This window comes from Eretmochelys imbricata, chromosome 20 (genome assembly GCF_965152235.1).
Source record: "Eretmochelys imbricata isolate rEreImb1 chromosome 20, rEreImb1.hap1, whole genome shotgun sequence".
Lineage (NCBI taxonomy): Eukaryota > Metazoa > Chordata > Testudines > Cheloniidae > Eretmochelys > Eretmochelys imbricata.
The window spans coordinates 2,540,508-2,564,663 of record NC_135591.1 but is presented as its reverse complement, the minus strand read 5'-3'; the positions used below and the strand labels follow the sequence as shown (position 1 = coordinate 2,564,663).

The 24,156-nt window shown below is 56.8% G+C and overlaps 2 protein-coding genes across 2 annotated transcripts in view; one reads left to right on the top strand and one right to left on the bottom strand.

Moving 5' to 3' along the window:
- The window catches only part of ANKRD52 (ankyrin repeat domain 52), a 51,302-nt gene extending 35,502 nt beyond the window's left edge, over positions 1–15,800 (top strand). The window contains exons 28-29 of the mRNA XM_077838997.1: positions 801–1,057; positions 5,790–15,800. Coding sequence (XP_077695123.1) covers positions 801–1,045 — 245 coding nt within the window. The 3' untranslated portion in view covers positions 1,046–1,057; positions 5,790–15,800. The remainder of the gene's footprint in view (positions 1–800; positions 1,058–5,789) is intronic.
- A 1,159-nt stretch (positions 15,801–16,959) lies between these two features.
- Positions 16,960–23,121, bottom strand: SLC39A5 (solute carrier family 39 member 5). Its single transcript, XM_077838775.1, has 10 exons — positions 22,703–23,121; positions 20,755–21,007; positions 20,288–20,462; positions 19,840–20,009; positions 19,437–19,574; positions 18,695–18,785; positions 18,183–18,407; positions 17,985–18,065; positions 17,716–17,906; positions 16,960–17,112 (listed from the first exon to the last, which is right to left on the bottom strand). Exons 1-10 carry the CDS (start codon positions 23,119–23,121, stop codon positions 16,960–16,962), a joined length of 1,896 nt encoding a protein of 631 aa, XP_077694901.1.
- Positions 23,122–24,156: the final 1,035 nt, after the last annotated feature.

The following is a 24,156-nucleotide window of genomic DNA, read 5'->3' as shown; positions in this document are numbered from 1 at the left end:
GATTCCTAAAAGCCTCAGGAACAGCCAGAGCCCCAAAGCAATAACGTGAATTTCTAGGATCCCATTTTTCCGTTAAAGCCCCACACTCCAGTCCTAGCTCCTCTGCTCAGGGAAAAAAAATTGCCCTGGTTGAAAAAATTGAATCCGCAGTTCTGGACATGTTTAAAAAACAGTCAAAAACCTGTTGAGCCAGTTGCCTTTCTCCGAGACCACAAATGACTAGCCCAGCTACGGCCCTGCCCAGGAAAACAGGTGACGGGTTTTGCACAAGGTCTGAAGGCTCCTGCCAGGGGGGGGAGTGAAACCCAGTGAGCAAAGACCCCTTTTCTAAACCAGCAGGGTCCAGTTCGACCCCTGCACTGGTCCCGGTTGCCTAGTCTGGGACGGGGAGAGTAAAAAGGTGCCACCCATGCAGTTCTCCAGCATCAGGCGCTGTCCATTTCCCTGCATGTCGTGGGCCCCATCACATGGTATCTAAGCGCCCCAGAGTTTTTAATGCCTTTCTCTGAGTGCACTCCTGTGAGGCCCGGCAGGGATCCCCACTGGGGAGCTGTGGCACAGAGAAGTTAAGTGACTTGCCTGCGGTGTCTCCCGGGGAGTCTGTTGCGGAGCGCGGCATTGACCCCCAAGTCCCAGGCTAGTGCCCTATCGCTGGACGCTACTTCCCCTCTGCACTGTGGTGAAGTTGGGTGAGCAGCGAGCCTTGTCCCGCTGCTTAATGCGGCGAAGCACCAGGGCCCCTTTGACGCATGCAGCTGGCTTGACCGCTTCACTGGCACTGCTTCTTGACTTCGTTCCAGGTCACACCCCAGCCTTGGCTTGTGCCCCCAACAAGGACGTTGCAGACTGCCTGGCACTTATCCTCTCCACCATGAAGCCTTTTCCACCTAAAGACGCCATCAGCCCTTTCAGCTTCAACCTCCTCAAGAACTGCGGCATCGCGGCCAAGACGGCGGCCTGCGGGGCCCTGCCCAACGGCAGCACGTGCCCGTACACCAAGGACCGGCACAATGCTATCGGCTTAGACGGCTGTTACTCGGAGTAGCTTAAACTATGGGTATCTAATATCTTATTCTATTTATTTAGAAATTCTATAAATATAGGGCACTTTAAAGGAGAACAAGACTGAACAGGCCTTCACACAGGGCTTGGCCACCGACGTTAGAGCTTCCTCTTCTGCCTAGGCCCTCACTCAGATGCCAGCAGCTAATTGACTTAACGAGCAGTTGGCAAAGAGCCTTTCCCCTTCCCATGTTCAGTGCGGGCGAACCCCTCCTAGAGCGAGGGCTGGGGAAAGCGGCCCCATTGCATTAGTACAGCTGGTCCCAGGCAGGGACCAGGGAATGTTTCGGGTTTTCTGAAAAAGGGACTTTCTGATTTCTAACTTCCTGTTTCAAGAGCTAACCTCTCCCCGTTGGGAAGCTCCTTAGGACAGCAGCAGGGCAGCCCTGCTTGGTTCTTCTGCAACGCACTCCTGCTACCGCACCCGCAAGGGCCAGGGCTGCCGCTGGGCTTAGTCTCTTGGTGACCACTCAGCTCTGAGGAGGCAGTGATCAATCAGCCTTACAGGGCTGCTCATTGATAAGAGGGCTGCTCCGCCATTAGGAATTGGATTGCAAATTTCTTTCACCCAGTAGCTGGGAAGAACGTTTGGCCCCTCCCAGCCCTGAGGTTGGACTGACTTTGGAGCCAGTTTTGTTTCAAATCCTCCACCTGGAACTTCCCTTCCTGCCTGTCTAACCCTCCGCTTTCCTTTCAGTTCCCCTCCCGTGTTCCTGACGCGGCAGCATGCCGACTCTGTTCATTCTACAGTTGCACAGTCTAGCCAGAAAGCAGAAACTTGAACTTTGGAGGCGGAGGGGGGGGGTCGGGAATTCGACAAGTGAGCGACCGCTGAGTGGTGGGCATTAGCACCTGGGCAAGTGCCACTGTAACTGCTCCTTCATCTGAATCGTTTTGTTTTCGTGCTCATCCTTCGATTCCAATAAGAACACTTGAATCCCGAACTACTGTACCCAGGATATTGAGATAACCTCTGGCAGCTCTCACTCCTTCATATGCAAAACGGGTGCTACTGTCCATCTGCCGCGGTCTGCTCTGAACCCCGCATTTGCACTGCTGGAATATTCCCTCCCCACACCAGGCACTTTAGGGATTTGAATTTTTTTCTTCTTTTGGCAAAATGTTGGATCCTGAGAGGCGATTCCTTCTTAAGTTTTGTTCCTCTCCGTATTGCGCGCCATTCCCATGTGAGAGTCAGTCAGTCTGTTGCTTTTTAAACATTTATTTATAATGAAATGAGCTTTTACCTTTAAAAAAAAATAATAATAATGATCTTCTGAAAGTTTTAACCTTTTAAGGAAAAAAATGCACTTCAAAGTCCTTATTCACAACCCTAAGTCTGTATTTATTTTTCTAACGTGGCATCTTGGCAGGTTTTATTAGCGTGTATGTATGTGGGATTGGTGTGTTCATTTCAGTGTTGTTTTTTTTTTATTTTAAAAATCCTATTTATAATGCATGTTTTAAACATTCAAGAATGTGCACTACTTTTTTTAAAAAAAATTACTGTAACAGTATCGTGAAAAAAACAAAACAAAAACCCACAAAAAACCTTTCACCATATCGCAAGTCTGTTCGAAGCCAAAGACTGGGATGTAGCGATCAGAGCGGGTTGACAGGGCAAAAACATTCGATGTACGATCTTTTCCACTGATTCTCTTTCCTTTTGCAGCCTTGGGAGGTGGGGTAACATCCTGGTTCTCAGACAATAGTCAGTGACGTGTGCGCTCACTGAATGAAATATTTTGAGAACCAAGCCTTGGGTTGGGGCCGGGGGGACATCCAGGAAAGGGTCTCTCTCCTTTCCAATCTGCAGACCATCGGTGCTAGTCACTTTCTCTTCTTGGTCAGTAAGACTGTTACAGGAAGTGGACAAGCCATAAGCTTTGGCTGCCCTGCCTAAAGTTACGTCTATTACAAAAGTCAGCATTTCTTGGATCAAAATTGTGTATTTTTAAAGGAAGGTGAATTCTGGTTTTCTTTTTGTTTTTTGGCCAGACGTTTACATGATGTGAAATGGGCATTGCATCGAATTGCTGTTTCCCTCAGGCGATGACAGCCCGCCCCTTTTCCAAAAGAGCGCCAAATAGGGAGCAGAGAGCTGGGCTGCTGGCCGGAGCTGGCGTGCTGGCAGCCGGCAGAGAGAGGTGCTTTATCCGGGCAGGAGCAGAGCATGGAATAGCGAGAAGCTCCTTTGCGCCGTTAGTTTCTTTTACCAAAGTTTAACTCTTAGAACCAAAAGCCTTGGCCTTCGGGTGGTCAGTGCTGCTGCTTTTCATTTCACGGAAGGGTTTCACCCGGAGAGTAGCAAAGACTTGGGTGGCATTTCTGTTTGTTTTCCCTCTTCTTCTTTATCCTCACTGCAACCAGCTGAGCTTGGTCTCCCTTAGTGTTACCATCTAACGCTCCAGCTCAGCAAAACCCTTCAAACACGGGCTGCCAAGGGAACACTCAGTGTGTAGCCAAGTAGCCAGTTCTAGTCTTCAGAGAGGCCTAGAATCCCTAGATGGGGAAGGAAGAAAAGGCAGAAAGCCAGCCTGTTTCCCTCAAGGCACTTCAATCAAACCTTCCTTGCTGGTGTGTCTGATAGTCTAGGAATCCAATGCACAAAAGCAGAGTGAGGATTTCTCTCCACGCACTGGATGCTGGCCCATTTTGTGAGGCATAAACAACTTGAGTTTTAGGCCACGGTGTAAGATGCTCTTGGCCAAGTAGCCTCCTGGCCTGTTTGAACCAGTCCTTCCTTCCCCTTCTAAACATGTTATGAAAGACTCCGTTCTTAGGTACGTTGCTGCAAGATCAAGTCTCTCCTCGCCTCCACCCTCCACACTAAAGTTCTCTACCTTGATAGCAAGTGTTACCTTTCTACACCGAATACCTCAGTTCGGAATCAAACCACACAAAACTTGAATGAAAGATCCTCTTGAAAGATCGTTTTCAGTATTCTGCAGAGGGAGAACTGGAAAAAGACTTGTTTACATTATTGTTGAGTTCGGGTACTTGCCTCTTGCAACGCTTTCTCTTTTCATTTTTAAAATACTGAATTCAGGCACTGCCTATTTCTCAGCCTTCAAATAAGCCCCCTACGGGGCAGGAATATGGGTCCAAAGTCAAGATTTGTCCTCTTTTTTTTTTTTTTTCCTTCCCTTCAAGGGCAAATGCCCTTCTCCTGCTGTGCGACAGCAGGCCTGAGCATTCAGAAACATACAAGAGCACTACACTGAGAAATCTGTGCAGGTCTGGAAGCCCTGGCTTCCCTTATCTTTGTCCTTTTCCTGGGGGTTTGAAGGAACAGTGACAGAATTCCTGGGGTGAGTGACAGTGGCACATTTAGGACACGGGAGAATTCCGGGGTAGGGGCAGAATTCCTTTAACAGCTCAGTACTTTTGAGTGAAATCCTCGCCCTGTCGAAGTAAATGGGAAAGTGCCCATTGACTCCAAGGCTAGGGTTTCAGCCTCTTGTGCGTATGTGCATCAGAGGGCAAGATGCCCGTACCTGCAGGCACTGAGATAATTTTAATGACATCTTGCTTTAATTTTAATTAAATATCACAGGGGGAGGATTTCAAAATCATTTCAAACAAGGGCAAGGGAATATTTTAGCATAGTGTTTGGGGTGTGCTTTTTTTTTTAGTATAAGCTCTTTTTTTTTTTTTTTTTTTTTGTAATAGGAAAAAAATGGCCTTTGGTTTGCCTTGTTTTCATGCTGTCATGCGTTACCTCTTCACATGACGTGGTAAAGACTAAACTCTGACAAGACAATCAATGTGATCTCTCTAAGGGCTTCAGCATTTCTTCTCTCAGCTGCATTGTACTTTTTAATTTAACTTTATTTGCTCTTAGTAAGTTTTTTTGGGATTATTTTTATTCCTCCCCTTGTGTCTTCTTTAAAAATAATGAAAATAATAATAATAATAACAGAGTGGAAAACAATTCCAGCAGTGCATCCGTGGGCTGGGCATTTTTGGGGGGTGGAAGGGTGGGTTTGGGGACAGGGATGGGAAAGGGGCCGTTTCTACCGCAGGCGCCAGTCTTGTTCTCCTTTAACGCTGTAATGTATACATTTGACAGCACAGCTTGACAATTTAAGTAATAATCAAAGTGTTTGGTAATAATGCATTATTTTGCTAAACGAGATTTGTGATGGTTTCCCTAGTGCATTGTAAAGAGGGTCGGAGGGAAACTTCCGCTCATGGGCCCCCTCCCCCCCAAAAAACTTTGTGTTTCTCAACACCTCATTTGCATCGGCATAAGCACGTTAAGTGTTTTGTGTATGGCGGTGGGGGGGCCTTATCTAAAAACTTCCTCTGCACAGATCTTTATGCCAAAGTCAGACCATTCCAGCTTATCGTTCTGTTCAGCTCCGTGCATAGATTTGGTGTAGAGTGACCCTTTTCAGCTCCCCCAGTGCCACTTAATTTTTGAAAACTAAATGGGTGTGGGATTGTCCCCTGCCCCTCCCAGAAAAGGAAGTTTCTCTCCACGCCCTTGCTTCACAGCACTTGCTTCAAGCACTTTTGTTAAAACCTGAGCGTCTGGTTTCTCTTTAGTGACCCAGGGGATAGAGAGCAGCGGGGGGAGGGGGAGCGAGAGATGAGTGTCTGGGGGGTTATATTTTAATGTTGAAAGTTTCCGTTTCTAGGGAATGAATGAACAAAGGGAAGTTGGGTTTTAAAAAAAAAAAAAAAACAAAAAAAAACAGCACAAATGCATTTCAACTCAATAGATGTATTCGCACTGCCATTGTTAGACACGCTGCCCGACAGGCAGTTCAGCTGAGCCATATAACTGCGGACAAACACTGAATGTAACGGCCTTGAACCGGGCAGTCCTGGGAAGCTAGGAATTGGCTTTATTCTCGATGGGCACTTCCGTGAATTCAGAAATAACCTGATGAGGATGCCGTCGTCAGTTTTCTTTTGGTTTCTGAGTCACAGCAGATTAGAGGCTTCTCCGTTGTGGTTGTTCTCCCCCCCCCACCCCGGTAAAGGTCTGATTTTCTCCCCCTTGTCCTACAAGGAGGGAGAGTGGGCACTCAGTCCCAGATCTAAGGTGGAGATGAATTCCAACTGAGCTGGGACATCCCAGCCGCTTTGAGATCTGGAGCTAATCAAAGTAGCACTAAAAGCAGAAACACGGCTCAGAAAGGGAACAAGTAAGCTTTATTTCCCAGGGCGTTTCAAGCGCTTAAGTGACTTCTGTATGGACAACGGACCTTTGTCAGTTTTCTGAGTGTAGAAGATAAGTATTTGTTAAAAAAATAAAAAGCAACCCTCTTTTTTTATTTTTGGTTAGGTGGGAGCAGCGGGGGTGGGGGAACAGCGCTGAGATCGTCCCAGTCTCTTGTCCCACCCCATCCAAAAAAAAAAAAGGAAAAAATCAACTTCCATCTCAAGATTTCCTCTTGCACTTCAACCCTAATTAGGAGGAGTGTTTCCTCCTCACCAAAAGGCTCCATGCCACAGGGACCAGAAAGGGGGGGTGGAATTTGTGTGATTTCCCCCCCCAAACACACCCCCTCCACACCCCCAGTTGTGAATGTCTTTTCTGTTCCATTCACACTGTAAGCCCTGCTCTCACCTTTGCCTTCAATAAGAAACCAAAGGAAAAAACCCAACCCTCCATTTGAGATCATGGTCGTGAAAATGTGGACCGTTCGGGTTCGGGGGTTTGCAGCCGCAAAAAGCTGTTTGAACCTCTTCTCCTGACTGAACTCATCTGGGTTCAGCACCACTGGGGGTGTGTTGAAAATCAGAAACCGCCAGCAGGAACGTAAAAACTGGGCATATGTGGCGGGGAGGGGGAGGTGATGTAAAACTTTTCAGCTGAAGCAAGAGGGGGAGACAACAGGGAGGAAAGGAACTCTTTGAAATTTAGAGTGATGGCTCCATTTGGATCATGAATATTTAGTCAAACTTAAAGTCCTTAAAGATACAATGTGAAACAAACCAACTAGAATCCAAAGGGAGCGGGTTGGGGGAATACACCTTTAAGGACTTTTAAGGCATCTGTAGCAAGCTCTCAGTGTCTTTACAATATCCTATGTGTAAATGCTGCACCTCTGTATATTATGCACATAAAGCATTTCTTTGAATAAGATAGGACAGACCTCATCACCAGTCAGGTATAAACAACTCTTCCTCTTCTGTGTCTTGGTTTTCCAGCGAACGTGTGTGTGTCTGGGTGCGTGTGCGTGTGTTGTGCGTGCGTGTGCGTCTTTTCCAGTTCACTTCCAATGCAAAGGAGAAGGGCGGGGGGAAATAGCCTTACTAAATCCAATCTGAAATATTGTTCGTCAGCTTGAAACGAATTAAGCAAATGAGCCCCAGTGGCCACAGTGGTTTTAAGAATCAGTATGCAATTTCACCTGTGCTGGGCATTTATAAAGCACTTGATCAGAACCAAACTGTAAGGCTCTGTCTGTTATATGGGTACAGACAGGAGCAGGAGGAGCTGGTTTAAGGCTACCATGCCAGCTTGCTTCCAATCTGTGCTCTCAGAGAGCAGAGGACATCACTCACTCTGCACGGATAGATCAAATTGCAGTTTCTTTGGTGCTCTGCACTCGGTCTCTGTGGGGCCACAGTGTTTCTGGAATCCACGTTCGGTGGATGGGGGGCTTTCCTGGCACACTGCCTGCGTAGGCCGTCTGGGTGTGGTTAGCGGTGGTTGGCAGAGGCCCCCGGTACTCGTCCGGACGCTGTAAAGGGGTGGGCTGTAGTGTTTCTTGTCTTCTTGTGCCTCGGGCTCCTTTCTCTTCCCGTGAGGTGCTACAAGACTATTCTAGCTCAAGGATGAAATCTCTGGTGGGGGTTGTTCATTGAGCGAAGGTAGCAAAAATGCTGCCAAGAGAGTGAAGCTGCTTAAAGTGGGAGAGAACAAGCTGTTTCTTGGGCTGCTTACAAAGGAGAGGTACCTTTAAATCCAGTTTACCTTCCCTGGCAGAGATGTCTCCTCTCCCCTTCCCAGGAGAGAGGCTGTTGTGTTCTGCTGCCTTAGCTCCTGGGAGGCAGGTGGACCTTTCAGAGGAGAGGTCCCATTTGAGTCCTCTGCCTAACGGCCAGGAAAGTAAACCAGATTTGCAAAGCTGGGCACCCTGACGTAAAGGTGTCGGGGGGAGTCTGGCAACCAAAGGGCTGGTGGCCCCTGCAGATCTTTGTGTTCTGCATGGAGCCGAGAGCAGTTCTTCCTTAGGAGCTGGTTTGAACTTCTCCCTGAGAACGGAATGGGTCCAGAAACCACCCCAGCCCTTCTGTCTCTTGCAGTGCGGGACCCGAGTGTGGACGTTTGACCAGTTTCCCTATCATCCTTTGAATGTTAGAGGAGAAAGCGGCTGCATCTCCTGGGTGCCAGTGTGTTCTCGGTTTCTGAGGCACTGTAGTCAGCCCCGCCGTACCTGGCTCTGTTTCTTTGCTAGACAGAGTCTCTGGATACACCACTAGCTTTTGGATTTTCAAGCCCTGTCGCTGGGGCAAAGTGCTGGAGAAAACTCCCACGTACCACCCCCGCACCCATCTCTCCCTCCCACCAGAGGCACAACCCACAGCAGTGGAGAAGGGAGTTAGCCACGTGCCCCAAACCACTGTAGAAGTTTCGGTAGCTTTGCCTTTTGTGTCCTGTGTCTGAATTTGCACTACTGTGAAATCCGGCTTGTTCGGAAGAGAAGTGTCCCATAAAAGCAATACGCGACCTACGGTGATGCATGCAAGGAACGTTAGGAGATGGCGAAAAGAAAAAGCCCAGTTCTTCAGTTCGAGCATCCCTCTGGAGTGATACCATGCGCCTTATCCAATATTTGGGGGGAAGGAAGTGGGGGGTCTGGGTCCCTTGGAACTGCCCACTCACCCCATCCCCACATGAGCGTTGCAGTTCTGGTGGGCAAGAGGGCATTCTAATGGAACCGGATTTCTGTTTCAAAATCTGTCTCCATTTCGAAAAGTCTTTTTCTTGTTGATCTACTTGAAGGTACTAACCAAAACGGCTGCTCTTTTCATTTTTAGTTTTTTGCTGGGGGCGGGGGAGTGTTTTGAAGTTGTTTGGAACTGTCAATTCCCTGGGTGTGTGGATGGGGTGGAGGTGAGGGGGGGTTCGGCTTTTCGGGGAGAACCATGGCCCGAAGCACAGCGGGCCCCGAACAGGGGCCTGCTGGCATTTGAATCTGATGACTTGCCCCCTCCTTGCTCTGTAGGATTCTCCCTCGCGCTCCTCTCCCCGCTCTCATTGTTTCTTTCTCCAGTTCGGAGACAGCAGGTAACATTATGCCGCGAGCCCCCGCTTGGCCCAAGGGTCTTTTCTTAAAACCGCATCCGGCAGCCCGAAAGTTCCAGGGATCTAGAACCTGCAAAACCTTTTTGCCACCACATGCCTTGCAGCACGGGCGAGGGTAGGGAAAGACAACCAGGTCAGTCTTCTATCGATAGAGAGGGCAGAACCCCTGTCTCTGGCCCCAATAGTCCAAGGTCGCTTTGAACTCTTTCTTTTTTTTTTTTTTTTTTTTTTTTTTTTTTGGTTCATTGTGGTTCACTGTGGATTTAAAATAAATGGATGGGGATGGGGAAGCCCTTCCCCCTGGAGGAGGTGGAAGGTTTTGGAGGGTATATGGAAAAATGGAGAGTGGAAATCTATAATGATTTTCCTTCTCTTTTAGCCTCCCACAAATAAAAGCAGGTGCCAAAGATAGACCAAAAACCCCACCTGGATGTAAAGGGGTTTCTGGCAGATTGGGTTGAATAGTGGGATGGTCCCCCCAGCACACACACATGAGATAGAGGGAACAGATTTTGCAGCCTGATCAACCAGTGTTCACCCTTTTGGGGTCCTAGCATTGCCTCTCAGCTCCCCCAAGTCATTGGCCTGAGGAAACATAGGGCTCTTTAACATCAGGGATTTGGGATGCATTGCTAACAGATCGGCTGCACAACTGGCTTTGCGACATGATTGCATCTGAATTTAGACGCTGCAGAAAACCAAAACCAACCCACAACTTTGGGATGCTTCTGAGGGGCAAATGTCCCTGAGAAGGTCCGTAGCCCCCAACCTGAAGGGCCCTTCTCCCCCACGGTGCTTTTTTGCAGGGGCTGCAGTAGCGTAAGTGGTCTGTAGTCATGCCGTGTTTCCAAACACGCTGCTTTGCCATCCAAGGCAGTGCATCGAGTCAAACCTTGTTAGCCCTGGATTAAATGGCCAAGCTGATGCATGCGCGGCAGGTTTGCCCCTTATTTAGTGCAGCATCGGCAGCTCGCACTGGAACGCAGGGCCGTCGCTGCTTACAGAAAGCGACCGTGTGCAGGTGGGCTTAATTGAAGCATAGTGTGTTAGGAGTCTGTAGCTGCTTTTTGTTGTCATGCATTAGAATAGTTGTATCGTGTAAATACAGAATTGAAAATTGCACTGAAAATAGCGATGTGCCAGCTTCTATCTCCCCTCCTTTGAGAATGTTTGTTTTTTATTTGGGTTTGGATTTTTTCTAAGTCGGTATCCTCCCTCCTCTTAAAACCAAAAATTAAAAGGCTCCTCTGTCCCTGGAGGATGTGTCAAGTGCTCTGTCTCTCTGTCCTGCGTCAGCTTAGCTTCCCACTCCGTCAGATCAGCACCTTCTCCATCACCCCCCACCCCCACCCCACGCTCAGCATGCTAGGGAAACTTCTGATTACCAGAACTGTTCTGGATGTTAGGGTTTGTCTCATCCCTACAGATTTATCAAGTTTCTATTTTATTTTTGGCCTTAGGGATCCTTATAGCTTTCTCCTGCTTCCTTCTTTAAGGAGGTATTTAAAAATCAAAGATGAAAGCCAGCAATATGTAGCAGGAATCTTGTTTCCTCCCAAGCTGCGTTCTCTCTTAGAGACATCTTTAGCCATGCCACTAAATTCCTCTCTCAAGAAGAGCTGGTAGCAGCTAGATGGGCATCTATCCATTTGCTGTCCACATGGAATCAGAACCCAGTGTTTAGAGGGGCGGCGCCCACTTAAAAAGCATGCTTCTGTCCTTAACCTGCTGTCTTTGCTTGCTCTGTTCCAGAGTTTCACTCTGTGCCGAAAGTCGGTAGGAGGTCTTTGTGCTGCTTCAGTCAATTTCACCTATGATGACTAGAAGGCAGATTAGAAGAAGACTGTATTTCTCTCTTTGGTTCCAGTTGGTTGAGTCTGGTCGGTTTCTTCTGTTTGTGTGGAGGAGAGAAAAGCATTCTTTAAAGAGAGAAAATATGGTGGTCAGACCACAAAACCTGCCGTGGGAGCTCAGGGGCAGCTGTGGGAGGAAACTCCTTGACACTTTTGGTTTGAAATTGACTAGATTTGTAGTTCACTCCTTGTTAATGGTACCGTTTCCCTGACATGCCTGCAGAGAAGGGGATTTTGTCAGAGAATCATGCTCTTATGAGTGACCTCTAGCAAGATTAACACCGCTCTGCAAAGCTGTTCCTGTAAACTTGCCTGAGAAACCTCTAACATGGCTAGCACTGGGTTTGACACCAGGCTTTGCTGTGTGACTGGGGAAAGGACAGAGAGTTGAGGGGTGTGTTTTGTTTACAAGACTCCAACTTTGCTATTTAGCAGGGGTAACCGAATGCCCTGGATCCTCCAATCCATCTGCTTGAAGATTGGAATCCATGCCCCATGCGCATCTTGCCAGTAACTTGCTTAGGTATAAAGTAAGATTCCAGATCAAAGCACTTTCAAGACCTCTCTTTAAATCAAGCGGTTAGTTTTTTGCTATCCTTTTCTTCCTTTTGTACCTGCTTGGAGAGGAGAGTTTTAAAGTTTACGATCATTGTCTGTCTGCTTAGGAAAAATGAATTACACCCCGTCTCCCGTTGGGTTTGTTGATCTCTAGCGACCTACCTTCAGAATTCCTGCTTTTGGACCTGTTCAGTCTTGACAATCTCTGTGTATTTTCCTGTCCCGTGTGTCCCTCCCCCACCCCGACCCAAAAATCTTGCCTTGTAGCCTCAGTATTAGTTAAATAACCCTCTGGCCAGCCCCTGGCCCCTTTCCCTGCTTGCTGCACTGTAGCTGCTCTGTTGCAGGCCTGTTAGGAACTGGATTTTTAAGGAATTCTCCAAGCTTGGTTGCTGTAGTTGCTCCTGCTAAATAAGTGAATCTGAAAACAGGGGAGAGAAATGGGAGTAACTTTATTTCCTTATGTTCTGTTTGTCGCAGATGTGCCAAACTGGGGAGGGGAGGGGGCGGCCTACCAGAACTATCTCCTCCAGCGTCTCTCTCGCTAAAGCAATAGTCATTGGATGAGCCTTGCGGGTTCTTCGGTCCGCGCGCTACTTGGGGCAGCAGTGGGGGATTCATGAAAGTTCTCTCTGAAAGTGCAGGTGCTGGCTGGGGATTTGGGTGGAGAGGAAGGCAGGCTGGGAAGGAAGATCCTGCCTGCCTCCCGGTTGGAATTGCAGTCGGAACTGTAACGTTCATTGTAGAACTCGGATAATTTCAGTCCCAATTCCCTCAGCCTTCACTGCTGGAGTCTCCTGTCTCTTACCAGCCCCTTCAGGGCGTGCTGAAACCAAGATGAATACAATACGCATCACTCTCCGGATGCCCTCCGACAATACCCCCCTGTGGTGTGTGACTGCATGCACAGTGTTTAGGTGTGTTGTTTATGTCCTGTAACAAACGCGTCGTGTGCATCCGTTTCCTAGAACGTGCTGTCGTGTGAGATGCATGACTTGCCTGTCCATCGCCAGGGGTGGATCTGCACTCCCCAGGCCCCTCTCTCTCTGCCGACACACCTCACGTCCTAGAGCAGAAACGTGGCATCTCCCTAGAGCCATTTCTCATTCCTCTCCCCTTCCCTGGCAGTTGTTGTCCGTGGATGTTTAGACCCGTGCTCAGTGAGTTTCTAGTCAATACAGTTTGATTAATATGGACAGCCGGGGGATTTTTTTCCCCCAAATTTTGCCCACAGGCAGCATCGGCATGAGCTGATTGCCACCATGGTTGCCTTTAACGCGAGAGGTGCATCCTGCGTCAATTGAGTTTCTGCCTTTAGGGGGTCAGGGTAACATGGAGGATGGTGCTTTTAACACGTCCTGACTTTGACTGGCTTAGTGCAGCTGGGAGAGAACTCATCCTTACACCCTGGACCCCGGACTTGCTTTGCCTCCGCTTCTCCTGTCGTGGCCCCGAAGTCAGCAAGTCGTGCTCCTGGGGAGCCGTTCAGGAGCCAGTTCACCGGCAGGTGATCTTGCGTGCTGTTTGAAGATGCGTGTTCCAGACCCAAAGTTGTTCTGGGCTTCAGGGAGCAAATTCACCTAGAGGGCAAGAGGCGGCTCCAGCCCCCAGCGGGGACAAAGACAGCGCTGACTGAAATTGACTTGCCGACTTCTTGACCCATAAGTGCCGCATGCGGGAGATGAGGCACCAAGGGTTTCCGCAGCGTGTGCGGATGAGGCAGAAGCAGGGAGGCGGGAGCAGGTGTCTCAGCCCAGGTCAGTAGATCGGCGTGGCTTTGCGGTGTTGCAGCAGCATCGTGCAGGCTTGTTGTGTTTACAGGCAGGGGCAAATCCATTTCGTACTGGGCTGGCTGAGCAGGCAGGGGGGTGTCACCTCAGACGCTAAGCTCCCCTCTGCAGTCTGAAGGAGGCCAGGGGAGCCAGCACCCACGGGACCTACTGGCAATAGGCTGAAAGCAGCCCTGTGATTTCTAGCAGCATGTGTGTTCCATTCCAGTTTCGGGGCTTGTTGGCTGCGGTGGGGTTTGGGGGGCTCAGCGCTTTGAGATTTCAGGCTTGGGGGTGTTTTTCCTGGCCTCTTTCACACTCGTGTTCTTGTGGTTTCCATTTCCGGCTACACAGATGCCAGAGCGCTGGGCCGACCCAGCTGGAAGATCCATCTGGGGAGCTCTGAGCAGAGGGTTATTCATTGTGGGGGGGGGGGGCTTACAGCTCCCCTTTAACCCTCCCCCCCAGAGGAGTTAGCTCAGCACTCCCCCCAAATTGAAAGTACCAGGAGGGGCTCCCTACCTGGCCCCCAGAAACTGGCTCGCCCTGAGTGTGTGCACTTTAAACCGGTGTCCCCAGCGTGAGTGAGCGTAGGGCAGATGCTTGGATGTGTTTTCCCCCCGAAGCATTTTCAGTTCAGTCAGGTAAATTTGGGACCTGTCTGAACTGGACCGGAGCTAGAACTTAGCAAGTGGGAACCCGGTCAGTCACTGCGGAGGGACTGGGGTGTGTTTGTGTGAGGTGGCTGCTTTGTGTGTGAATTTTACGTCATCGGGGGCGGGGGCATTGTGTGTTTGAGATGGTTGGAAATACAAAAAAGCTTTTTAATTTTAGACTTCACTGCACTGTTCACACCTACCTCTTGCAATAAACAGAATGGCTCACGGATGTGTAGAATGCTTTCTTGCCTCTGAAATCCCACCCCCCCAGATCCTAGGGCTGACAAATTCCTGACATGCCAAGCAGCTGGCTGCGTTGCTGCGGCAGGGCAGATCCAGCCAAAGAGCTGGGGGGGAAATTTCCACCAAGAACTTTCTCCTTTGCCACAGCCCCCCTGCGTCACATTACCCTTCCTGGAAAGCACTGACACCCACCGGTGCTGGGGTTTGCGGTGGCCTCTGCTCGATTGATCTGTTTGCTTATTGTATTTAACAGCTGCTGGGTTTGGGTTTGGGTTTGAAATAAAAGGGACTTTTTGTTCCCTGGAATTTTTCCCCTTCAGAGCACTGAATCTGGAACCTGCCGAGCAAAACCCAGTGTGTGGTGGTGATGTTGTTCCTAATAGACAGGGGCCTTAATTGGAGGTCACGTTGCAGGGCAACTTAATTGGAACACCTTTTAACTTCAGCAGGTAGGGGAGAGGCGAGTGCGTGAACTATAGATGTCTGAGACGCTAGAGTATTCCCACGGGAATGCTCTGTGAAACACGCTGCGGCCGTCTTCTCCCCCCTGCAATATCAGCAGAGGGCAGGTATATGGGCAAGTCCTGGACCAATCTTTGGAAGAGACTCCAACTGTATTTCTTCCCCCCAGTCCCCTGAACCAGTTCATTCTTCCTTCCTCCGCTGGTTTAAAGCACAAAACCTGCCCTTCGTGTTGACGGGTGGGCGGGCGGAGTATCAGGACAGCTCTGCTTTCCTGGCAGAGGTGCACGGGACCCTGCGGGGACGTGGTGTGAAACACAGCAGAGTTTTGATGTGCAATTAAAATTTAAAAAGAAAAAAAGTGTGAAACCCTCTCCTAGGTACCCCCACACGCAGCCCATGGGCGAGAGGCTGCAGGTGCCTGGCTTGGCAAGATTTGAGCCACGCCGGTTTCATCTTAGCACCTGGTTTCTCTCCCCTCCCATACAACCTGGCACCCAGGGGGGTGCCAAAATCAAGTCCTGACCAACAAAGCACTTGTCTCTGTGGAGGAAATTTAAAAAAAAATAAAAAATCCTATTCTTCAAGGGAAACCCAAAGCTGTTAAACTCCCTTGTGGGGCTGTGAAATTAAATAAGGAAACAAACCAAGAAGCCATCCATCCCCACAGCATGAATGCCACTCGTTTGCCTTGTTCCCACTCCCACGTGCAAGCCTAGTGACCGGTTCCTTTTTGTCTGAGATGTTCCATGTATGTATTTTGAAAAATCCTGCATCAGTTGGGGGGGGTGGGGGACGGACTAAAACTAAAAAAATAAAAGCATTCAGACTTGATCTATTTTATACAGTGTATGCTGCAACTAAGTCCTGTTCTTCATATTGTGGCTTTGAATCAATTATGTTTATTAAAATGCCATGGCTTCTACTCCTTCTCCCGTTCTCCTTTCCCACCGCCTGCCCCTGGGGGTTAGCGCCGTTGGGATCAGGCCCGGGGGGGCGGGGGGGGGGAGTCTGGCTCTCCTGCTGTGCTTTTCAGCGGTAGATTAGATCTCAAAGCAGGGCAGAATCATCATGTCTGTTTTACAGATGGGGAAACTGAGGCACAAGGGTGGGTGAGTTGCCCAGGTTCACCCAGCAAGTCAGTGGCAGAGCTGGGAACAGAACTCCTGCCCCCCCAGTCCAATGACACTGGATTTAGTCCTTACAGAAGCTGTTGGCAGAGGCTAGGCGGGGAAACTGGTCTGCCACTGTAACTCTCAGCAGAATCTAACCCCGGGCAGGACCAGAGCTTCAATGGGCAGGCGCGGGGGCGGCTTCTTGTTCCATTCGGTTAAACCGTTAGCTGCCCAGCGGATTTCGGAGGCTCCTTCCCAGGCAGTGGAGCGGAAGGAGTGAGGAGCGCTGCCACTTGTCCCCGGACGATGGTGAAGGTAAGAGTTCACATGTCCGCTCCCCCGAAGAACGTCTCCTCCCGGCGATGAACACACGCTTCGCGTGGGGCACGGGGCTGTGGCCTCCCAGCGGACTCCAGCGCTTTCCCCGTCTCCAAAATGCTCAGTTCTGCCCCCTTTAGCGACGTCTCCTGTACCCCACCCCCAAATCGCCCACAGATCGGCTGCGTTTTCCTCTCCGAAATGCTGAGACTTGCTCAGGTCGCTTGGAGGCTAGGTGGCTTGAGGGCCGCTGGGCTGTTTTCAGCCTGGTCTTGTGCACTCGATGTCCCAAAACGTTGGGCAAATGCTGAGAATCTGAACGGAAGTGTCCTGACGGAAGGTGGATTTTGGAAAGCGGGGGTAGGGGACTGTGCTGGCCACACGCTCTCCTCCCTGTACTGAACAGCAAAATGGTGCCCCTCACCCGCACTAGTCAGCCCAGGGCCCCACCGAGTTACAACCCGTGCTTGCTCCCGGGAGACGTGGAGCAGAGTGGGGGGCTGCCCCGGGTGTCATGCACCTGCCGTCAGCAGGAAGAGCGTCCAGAGGTCCTAATTCTCTGCAAAGCAGCCAACAGCCATGGGGCAGGGGGTGCCCGTGACCTCGGCCCTGTCCCACCCGAGTTTGGCAAGCAGTGCGGGTGCCCCCAGGTTACAGATCCACACGGAAGCTCATCTGCCCTTCGAAGAGGGCGATGCACATCATGATAGCGGCTCCCAGGAGAAAGCCCAGGTTCTGGAGGGTGAAATACGTCACAGGCCCCTGCGGGCTCCCGCCGGAGCTTTGCCGCAGCATCTCGGGCAGCTGCAGGGGAAACGGAGAAGCCTGTGATCCGGCGATACGGGAAAGGACAGACGTCCCGCACAGGGAGGGGGTAACTCCAGAGCCCTGGGCATTCCCATGCCAGGCGTGGACTCGCTCAGCCTGCCCGCTGGCTAGCCGGTCGAGGCGCCGGTGCTACCGGCTGCCTGGGGAGCCTAAAGCGGCTGTTCAAGGCAGAGAGGGGCCCTGGACATGGGCGAGGGGGGTGGCCCTAGGATTGCACTTGGGGGGAGCTGTTCTCTGGCCGCAGGAAAACCCGTTCAGAGCGTTCCCACGGGGAGCAGCCGGCGCCTGCCCCACAGTCGTTCCTAGGAATGATTTGTGCCCCCGAGCGGCAGGCAAGGGACAGGACCCCGTGGCATCAGGGGCTGGGCAAACCCAGAGCCAAAACACCCCCTGCGCCAAAGAGCTGCCGATCCAAGTGCGAGACGAGGCATCACCGGGCAAAGGGGCCATGCGGTGCCCGGCCTCCAGCAGCCTCGCTGGGTTGGCACCGGGATCCATGGCGAGCCCAGCCAAGCTGCAGCGGCCCGTGACCGGCACAGGGCCTGGCGAGGCTGTACCAAAGCCAGGCCCCCCCCTTACCATGTCCACCAGCGCCACGTAGAGAAAGATGCCCGCTGTGATGGAGAAGATCCAGGGGGTGATGGGCGAGGCACCCTGGCTGAGGGCCGTGCCCACCGCCATGCCCAGATACGCCAGCGAGGCCGACATGAGGTTGGAGAGAAGCACCCTCTTGACTGGCAGGCCAGCCTGGAGCAGCAAGGCGAAGTCACCTGCAGGAGCGAGGGAAGCGGCAGGTGAGAGCATGTGGGATGCCAGGCGGCTGGGGCCCGCCCTGCCCGGGGACTTACCCAGCTCGTGGGGCAGCTCGTGGCAGAAGACGGCCAGGGCGGTGCTCAACCCGCTGGAGACGCCCTCGGAAAACGCAGCCCCTGCGGGGAAAGAGAAGCCCATTGGCACCCAGGAAACCGGGGCCCCGGCCCCGGGGCAGCTCCCGGCCCCGAGGCAGCTCCCGGCCCCGGGGCAGCTCCCGGCCCCCGCCCCCTTACCGATGGCCAGCCCGTCCGTCAAGTTGTGTATCCCGTCGCCCAGGATCACCATCCAGGCGATGTCGGCTGCGCCAGCCGCCGGGCCGTGCGAGTGTCCCTGGTGGCTCAGCTCCGCCGTCGGTCCGTCCGCGCCCGGCGCGGGCTGCCTCGCCCCCTCCTCTCCCCAGACGGGGCTGTCGCTGCGGGGCCCCGGGGCTGTCAGACGCCGCAGTTCGGCTTCGGTGCCTTCGGAAGAGCAGCCGCAGGCTGGTAGCAGCCCTGAGCCGGCGGGGGGCCGGGGCTGGGGACCAGGCTGCCGGGAAGACTCACCCGCTCCGGGCCGTGGGCTGAGAGTGCCGGACGGGGGAGGTCGGGCGGCCCCGACAGCTGCCCCTGTGCTGGCCTCTCCCAGCAGGGGGCGCTGTGGGGAGCGGGGCAGGAGCGGGGGCTGGGGCGGGGGGGGGACAGCTTCTGGCTTCCCTAGCCCCAGCCTCAGGGCAGGGGGCAGGAGCGAGGGCCAGCGCCAGCCTCACCTGGGGAAGGAGCCGACGCCCGCAGGGTCAAGCGGCGGCTCCCGGCTGCATCCAGCGAGGGGCTCCTGGGGCTCCTTCCCGTGGCGCGGCTCTGGGGGGGGGGGAAACCAACGGTGAGAGCTGAGAGCCACCCGCGGGGCCGGGGCCCGGCTGGCTCGGGGCATCGCGGCCACTGGGGGTGGGAAACCCCCGGGCTGGGCCCCACCCGCATTATCCTAGACAGGTGCAAACCAAGCGCTCCTAGGACGGGTGGCATCTTCGATATGGACAGATGGGCTCTGTAGGAACGGCCAGGGAGCCGGGACCTGCACGGGCCCAGGGAGCCGGGACACGGGGCTGGACGGACCCGACGCCGGGCCCAGGGAGCCGGGACACGGGGCTGGACGGACCCGACGCCGGGCCCAGGGAGCCGGGACACGGGGCTGGACGGACCCGACGCCGGGATGCTGCAGCAGCAGGACCCAGGATGTGCCGTCACCCCGTAGCCACTCCGGCCAGGCAGAGCCACCAAACCCCCCGGCCCCCTGACCCCCACAGGGCCGGGGCCAGGACCTCGGGGCCAGCGCTCCAGCTCTGGTGAACTCTGCAGCCCCAGGTGGCGTCGGGGCCTGTCTGGAAGCCAGCAGCCTGGGGGCCCCGGGCATTGCCCCAGGGCGCTGACGGGAAGGGTGCCCCCTGCGGTCCTGCCCCCCTCCAGCCCCCTACCCTGAGCGGGCTCCCGGCCGGCCCAGGCGGCTCTTACCGGCTGCCTCCGTCTCTGCTTCAGCGTGCCCAGGAGGTGCTCGATGAGGAACAAGAGGTAAATGCCCCCCAGGACCGACAGCCCCTTCAGCACCGAGGCCTGGTGCTCCAGCGGCGTCTCCTGGCGCCTCCCTTGGGCCTAAAGGCAGGAGGAGGGAGGGGAGCCGGGGGTCCCTCTCAGGGGCTCCCAGCGCTGGGGGGGCAGGGAGGAATGGGGGGATTCAAGGGGGGCGCGAGCTGGGGGCGCTGGCAGGCCCAGGTGCCGGGCTGAGCTGGGTGGGGGGCCGCTGGGTGCTCTGGCTGCGGCGCGGACTCGCCCCGGGATGGATCTGCAGCAGACCGCGGCCCCCTCGCCCCGGGCCTCCCAGCTCGGGCGCTGGGGGGCCCGGCGAGCCCCTACTTACATGCGGCCACAGGTGAAGCAGGGCGTCCCCGCACAGCGTCCCCACGGCCAGCGCCACCAGGAAGGCCAGCAGGAGGCGGCCGCAGGCGCCGCCGAGCCAGGGCACCAGCAGGAGGGCCAGCGCCGAGGGCAGGCTGATCAGCGTGATGGCCAGGAAGCCCCAGCCCAGAACTGCAAGAGGAAGCAGGGTGAGGTGGCTGGGGGCGCCCTGGGCTCTATTCCTCCCCCCCCCCGGCCCGCCCACACACCCTGGGGGGTTGGCAAAGCCTTAGGGCAGGAAAATCCCTCGGCAGAAGGAGAGGCTGCGGGCCGCGCTCGTCATCTCCCCGCTCTGTGCCTCAGTTTCCCCCTCGGGGTGGGGGGGGCGGCCCCTTCCCAAGGCTCTGGGGAATAGTGGTGCAGGGCAGAGCCCCCCGCTGGCCCAGGGCTGGGCTGGGGGAGGGTGGTACCTGGCCACAGCGCCCGCCCCAGGGGCTCCGGCGCCAGCGGGTCGTAGTGCCGGATGCAGACCCGGCTGTCGATCTGGTAGAGCAGCGCCGGGCACAGCAGCGCGAACTGCTCGGGCGTGATCTTGGAGGCGGAGTTCAGCCCGAAATTCACCAGCAGCTGCGTCACGTTGAGACACTGGGGGGAGGGGGGAGGACAGCGCGGGTGAACGAGGCCCCCCCGGGGAAGGGGCATGACCCACCGGCCCTCCCAAGCCCCGGACGGCTGGAGGCAGGGGCTGCCGAGTGACTCGCGGAGGCCCCTGGGGTCTGTTCCCGGGGCTGGGGGGGGGCATGGGGTCTAGTGGTTAGAGCTGGTCAGCACTGAGACCTCCCACCCCACTGGCTGAGGATGTCTGCCCCCCACTTCAGAGCCCCTCCCCTTTAGACCCCAGAGGGTCTGAGAACCCGCAGGGTGGACCCCCCCTCACATCCTCGTGCAGGTGGTCCGTGACGGAGTGGTCCAGGGCCAGCACCCTCTCCAGGAGGGTCAGGTGGGGCAGGGCTGGGGGGGCCTGGGCAGGGTCTCTTCGGCTCCCAGGGTGCCCTGGGGCGCAGGTGGTGCTGGGCCCTTCTGTGTCCAAGGGCGGGCGGGTGCCCCCGGAGGCAGCTGGCGGCTGGGGCGGCGGGTCAGCCTGGGGCGGCCGGACCGTCTCTGGCTGGTTCCTTCCAGGGGATCCCGGCCTGAAAGAAAGGAACAAAAACGAATTCCCAGTTCCCAGCTGCAGCCCGGGGGCCTGGAGGGGATGGCTGGGAATGACGGGCAGCGGCAGGACTGGAGTATCAAGGGGCCGCGGGTCGGGAGTGAGGGACACCGGCAGAGCTGGGGGGGCAGAGCCCAGGGCTGGGAGCTCAGGGGGCTGCGGGCCGGGAGTGAGGGGCACCGGCAGAGCTGGGGGGGGGGAGCCCAGGGCTGGGCTGACAGGGGGCCGCGGGCCGGGAGTGAGGGGCACCGGCAGAGCTGGGGGGGGGAGCCCAGGGCTGGGAGCGCAGGGGGCCGCGGGTCGGGAGTGAGGGGCACCGGCGGGGCTGCGGGGGGGGGAGCGCAGGGGGCCGTGGGCCGGGAGTGAGGGGCACCGGCGGGGCTGTCGGGGGGGAGGAGCGCAGGGGGCTGTGGGCCGGGAGTGAGGGGCACCGGCAGAGCTGGGGGGGCAGAGCCCAAGGCTGGGAGCTCAGGGGGCTGCGGGTCGGGAGTGAGGGGCACCGGCGGGGCTGGGGGGGGGGAGCCCAGGGCTGGGAGCTCAGGGGGCCGCGGGTCGGGAGTGAGGGGCACCGGCGGGGCTGGGTGGGGGGAGCCCAGGGCTGGGAGCGCAGGGGGCCGTGGGCCGGGAGTGAGGGGCACCGGCAGAGCTGGGGGGGGGAGCCCAGGGCTGGGCTGACAGGGGGCCGCGGGCCGGGAGTGAGGGGCACCGGCAGAGCTGGGGGGGGGAGCCCAGGGCTGGGAGCGCAGGGGGCCGTGGGCCGGGAGTGAGGGGCATCGGCAGAGCTGGGGGGGGAGCCCAGGGCTGGGCTGACAGGGGGCCGCGGGCCGGGAGTGAGGGGCACCGGCAGAGCTGGGGGGGGGAGCCCAGGGCTGGGCTGACAGGGGGCCGCGGGTCGGGAGTGAGGGGCACCGGCGGGGCTGCGGGGGGGGGAGCGCAGGGGGCCGTGGGCCGGGAGTGAGGGGCACCGGCGGGGCTGTCGGGGGGGAGGAGCGCAGGGGGCTGTGGGCCGGGAGTGAGGGGCACCGGCAGAGCTGGGGGGGCAGAGCCCAAGGCTGGGAGCTCAGGGGGCTGCGGGTCGGGAGTGAGGGGCACCGGCGGGGCTGGGGGGGGGGGAGCCCAGGGCTGGGAGCTCAGGGGGCCGCGGGTCGGGAGTGAGGGGCACCGGCGGGGCTGGGTGGGGGGAGCCCAGGGCTGGGAGCGCAGGGGGCCGTGGGCCGGGAGTGAGGGGCACCGGCAGAGCTGGGTGGGGGGAGCCCAGGGCTGGGCTGACAGGGGGCCGCGGGCCGGGAGTGAGGGGCACCGGCAGAGCTGGGTGGGGGGGGGAGCCCAGGGCTGGGCTGACAGGGGGCCGCGGGCCGGGAGTGAGGGGCACCGGCAGAGCTGGGTGGGGGGGAGCCCAGGGCTGGGAGCGCAGGGGGCTGCGGGTCGGGAGTGAGGGGCACCGGCAGAGCTGGGGGGGGGAGCCCAGGGCTGGGAGCTCAGGGGGCCGCGGGCCGGGAGTGAGGGGCACCGGCGGGGCTGGGTGGGGGGAGCCCAGGGCTGGGAGCTCAGGGGGCCGCGGGCCGGGAGTGAGGGGCACCGGCGGGGCTGGGTGGGGGGAGCCCAGGGCTGGGAGCTCAGGGGGCCGCGGGCCGGGAGTGAGGGGCACCGGCGGGGCTGCGGGGCCGGCGGGTACCTGGAGGGGCCGTTCTCTCCCTGCAGCTGGGGGCCCAGGCTGGGCGGCTCCGCCCCGGGGTGCTCCAGGGCCGACTGGCGGCGATGCTTGTCCTGCACCTCCAGGACGTCCAGGTGGGCGACGTGCCCGTGGCCCAGCGCCTCGTGCTCCATCTCCACCACCCGCACCCGGCCCAGCCCCAGGCTCCGCAGCAGGCGGGTGAGGCCGTGGAAGGACAAGGTGCCGTTCTCCCCGTACAGCCCGAAGAGCTGCCGGAGGTAATAGCCCTGCTCCTGCTCCGCCTCCCCCAGCGGGGCCGGCGCCGAGGCGGGCAGGCCGGGCGAGGGGGCGGCAGGCAGCGGGGGGCTGCACCCGCCCGGCAGCAGGAGGGCGGCGACCCAGAGTCCGGCCAGCAGCAGCCGCGGCTTCCTCCGGTCCATCAGCGGGGTGAGCCTGGCGCCGAGCGGGCCGGGGAGGGGCCGGCAGCTGGGGTCGCACCTGGCCAGGTGGGCTGGCTGGGGCGCCCCCTCGTGGGAGATCTGCTGGCGGGGGGGGGGGCGGCCCGTTCTAAGGGGGAAGGGGGACCAAATCAAGACAAAGAAACCCTAAGGCAGGTGCCCGCCCGCCCGCCCTCGGGCCCGTTAAAGACACGGTCAGATAACGCCCCGCTCGCAACACTCGCCCGCCCGTCTACGCCCCCGTCTCTCCAGCCGCCCCGCTCAGAACTGGGGGCGTGGAGGGGGCGGACTGCCCGGCTCCTGGGGGGAGAGACTGTGGGAGCCGGACAGTCAACGCCTTGTCTGCCTGAGGTAGCGGGACCCAGGAGAGTGGGGCTCTGGCCTGCTGGGTGACAGCGGGCAGGTCCCGCCCTCGTTCCGTGCCTCAGTTTCCCCTCCCGCGCTTTGCCTAGGGAGCTGCTTGGGGCAGCGACTCGCTCTCCCCCTGCGTCCGGGCCCGGGTTGCGGTTGTAGACATAAGGCCTGGGGTCAGAAGCGCTTCTGGAGCTACCGCGGCCCACCAGGGGAAGGCGTCGTGCGGAAGTTTGTACCCGTGTAAAGGGGCCTTGGACCAGTACCGCGTGTTATGCTCCCCAGTGAGAGAACGGCAGCTCCACTGTGGGGGGGGGGGTCGCTGCTTTAACTGGACTGGGAGAGTCGAACCCACCCCGCGGGGAGTGAGCCCCGGACTCCAGATGGGGAAACTGAGGAAGGGACCTGGGCCGCCGCCGCTCCCTCCAAGATGAGGGTCGCAGGGGGTCTCTAAACAGCGGACACGGTGCCAGGGAAAAGGGGAATCCGCCCTGGAACCAGCCTCGGCCAAAACCCAGCTGCTGCTTGCGGGGTCTGTCCTCGGGCGGGGCCGCTGGTTATCGCCCGGCTCGCAGCGAGGACCGGCCCGCGGGAGCGCTCACAGCTGGGCTGGGGGTTTGAAGCGGGCATGAGGAGCGTGCGCGCTGGCGGAGTTAAACGCCGGGT

Bases quoted from the DNA above. Each gene is read 5' to 3' on its own strand.
- SLC39A5 (XM_077838775.1), bottom strand. From the start codon at position 23,121: ATGGACCGGAGGAAGCCGCGGCTGCTGCTGGCCGGACTCTGGGTCGCC. The intron at 21,008-22,702 runs GTACCCGCCGGC...CCTTTCTTTCAG, and splicing joins GGAGAGAACGGCCCCTCCAG to GCCGGGATCCCCTGGAAGGA. The intron at 20,463-20,754 runs GTGAGGGGGGGT...CCCTCCCCCCAG, and splicing joins CGGACCACCTGCACGAGGAT to TGTCTCAACGTGACGCAGCT.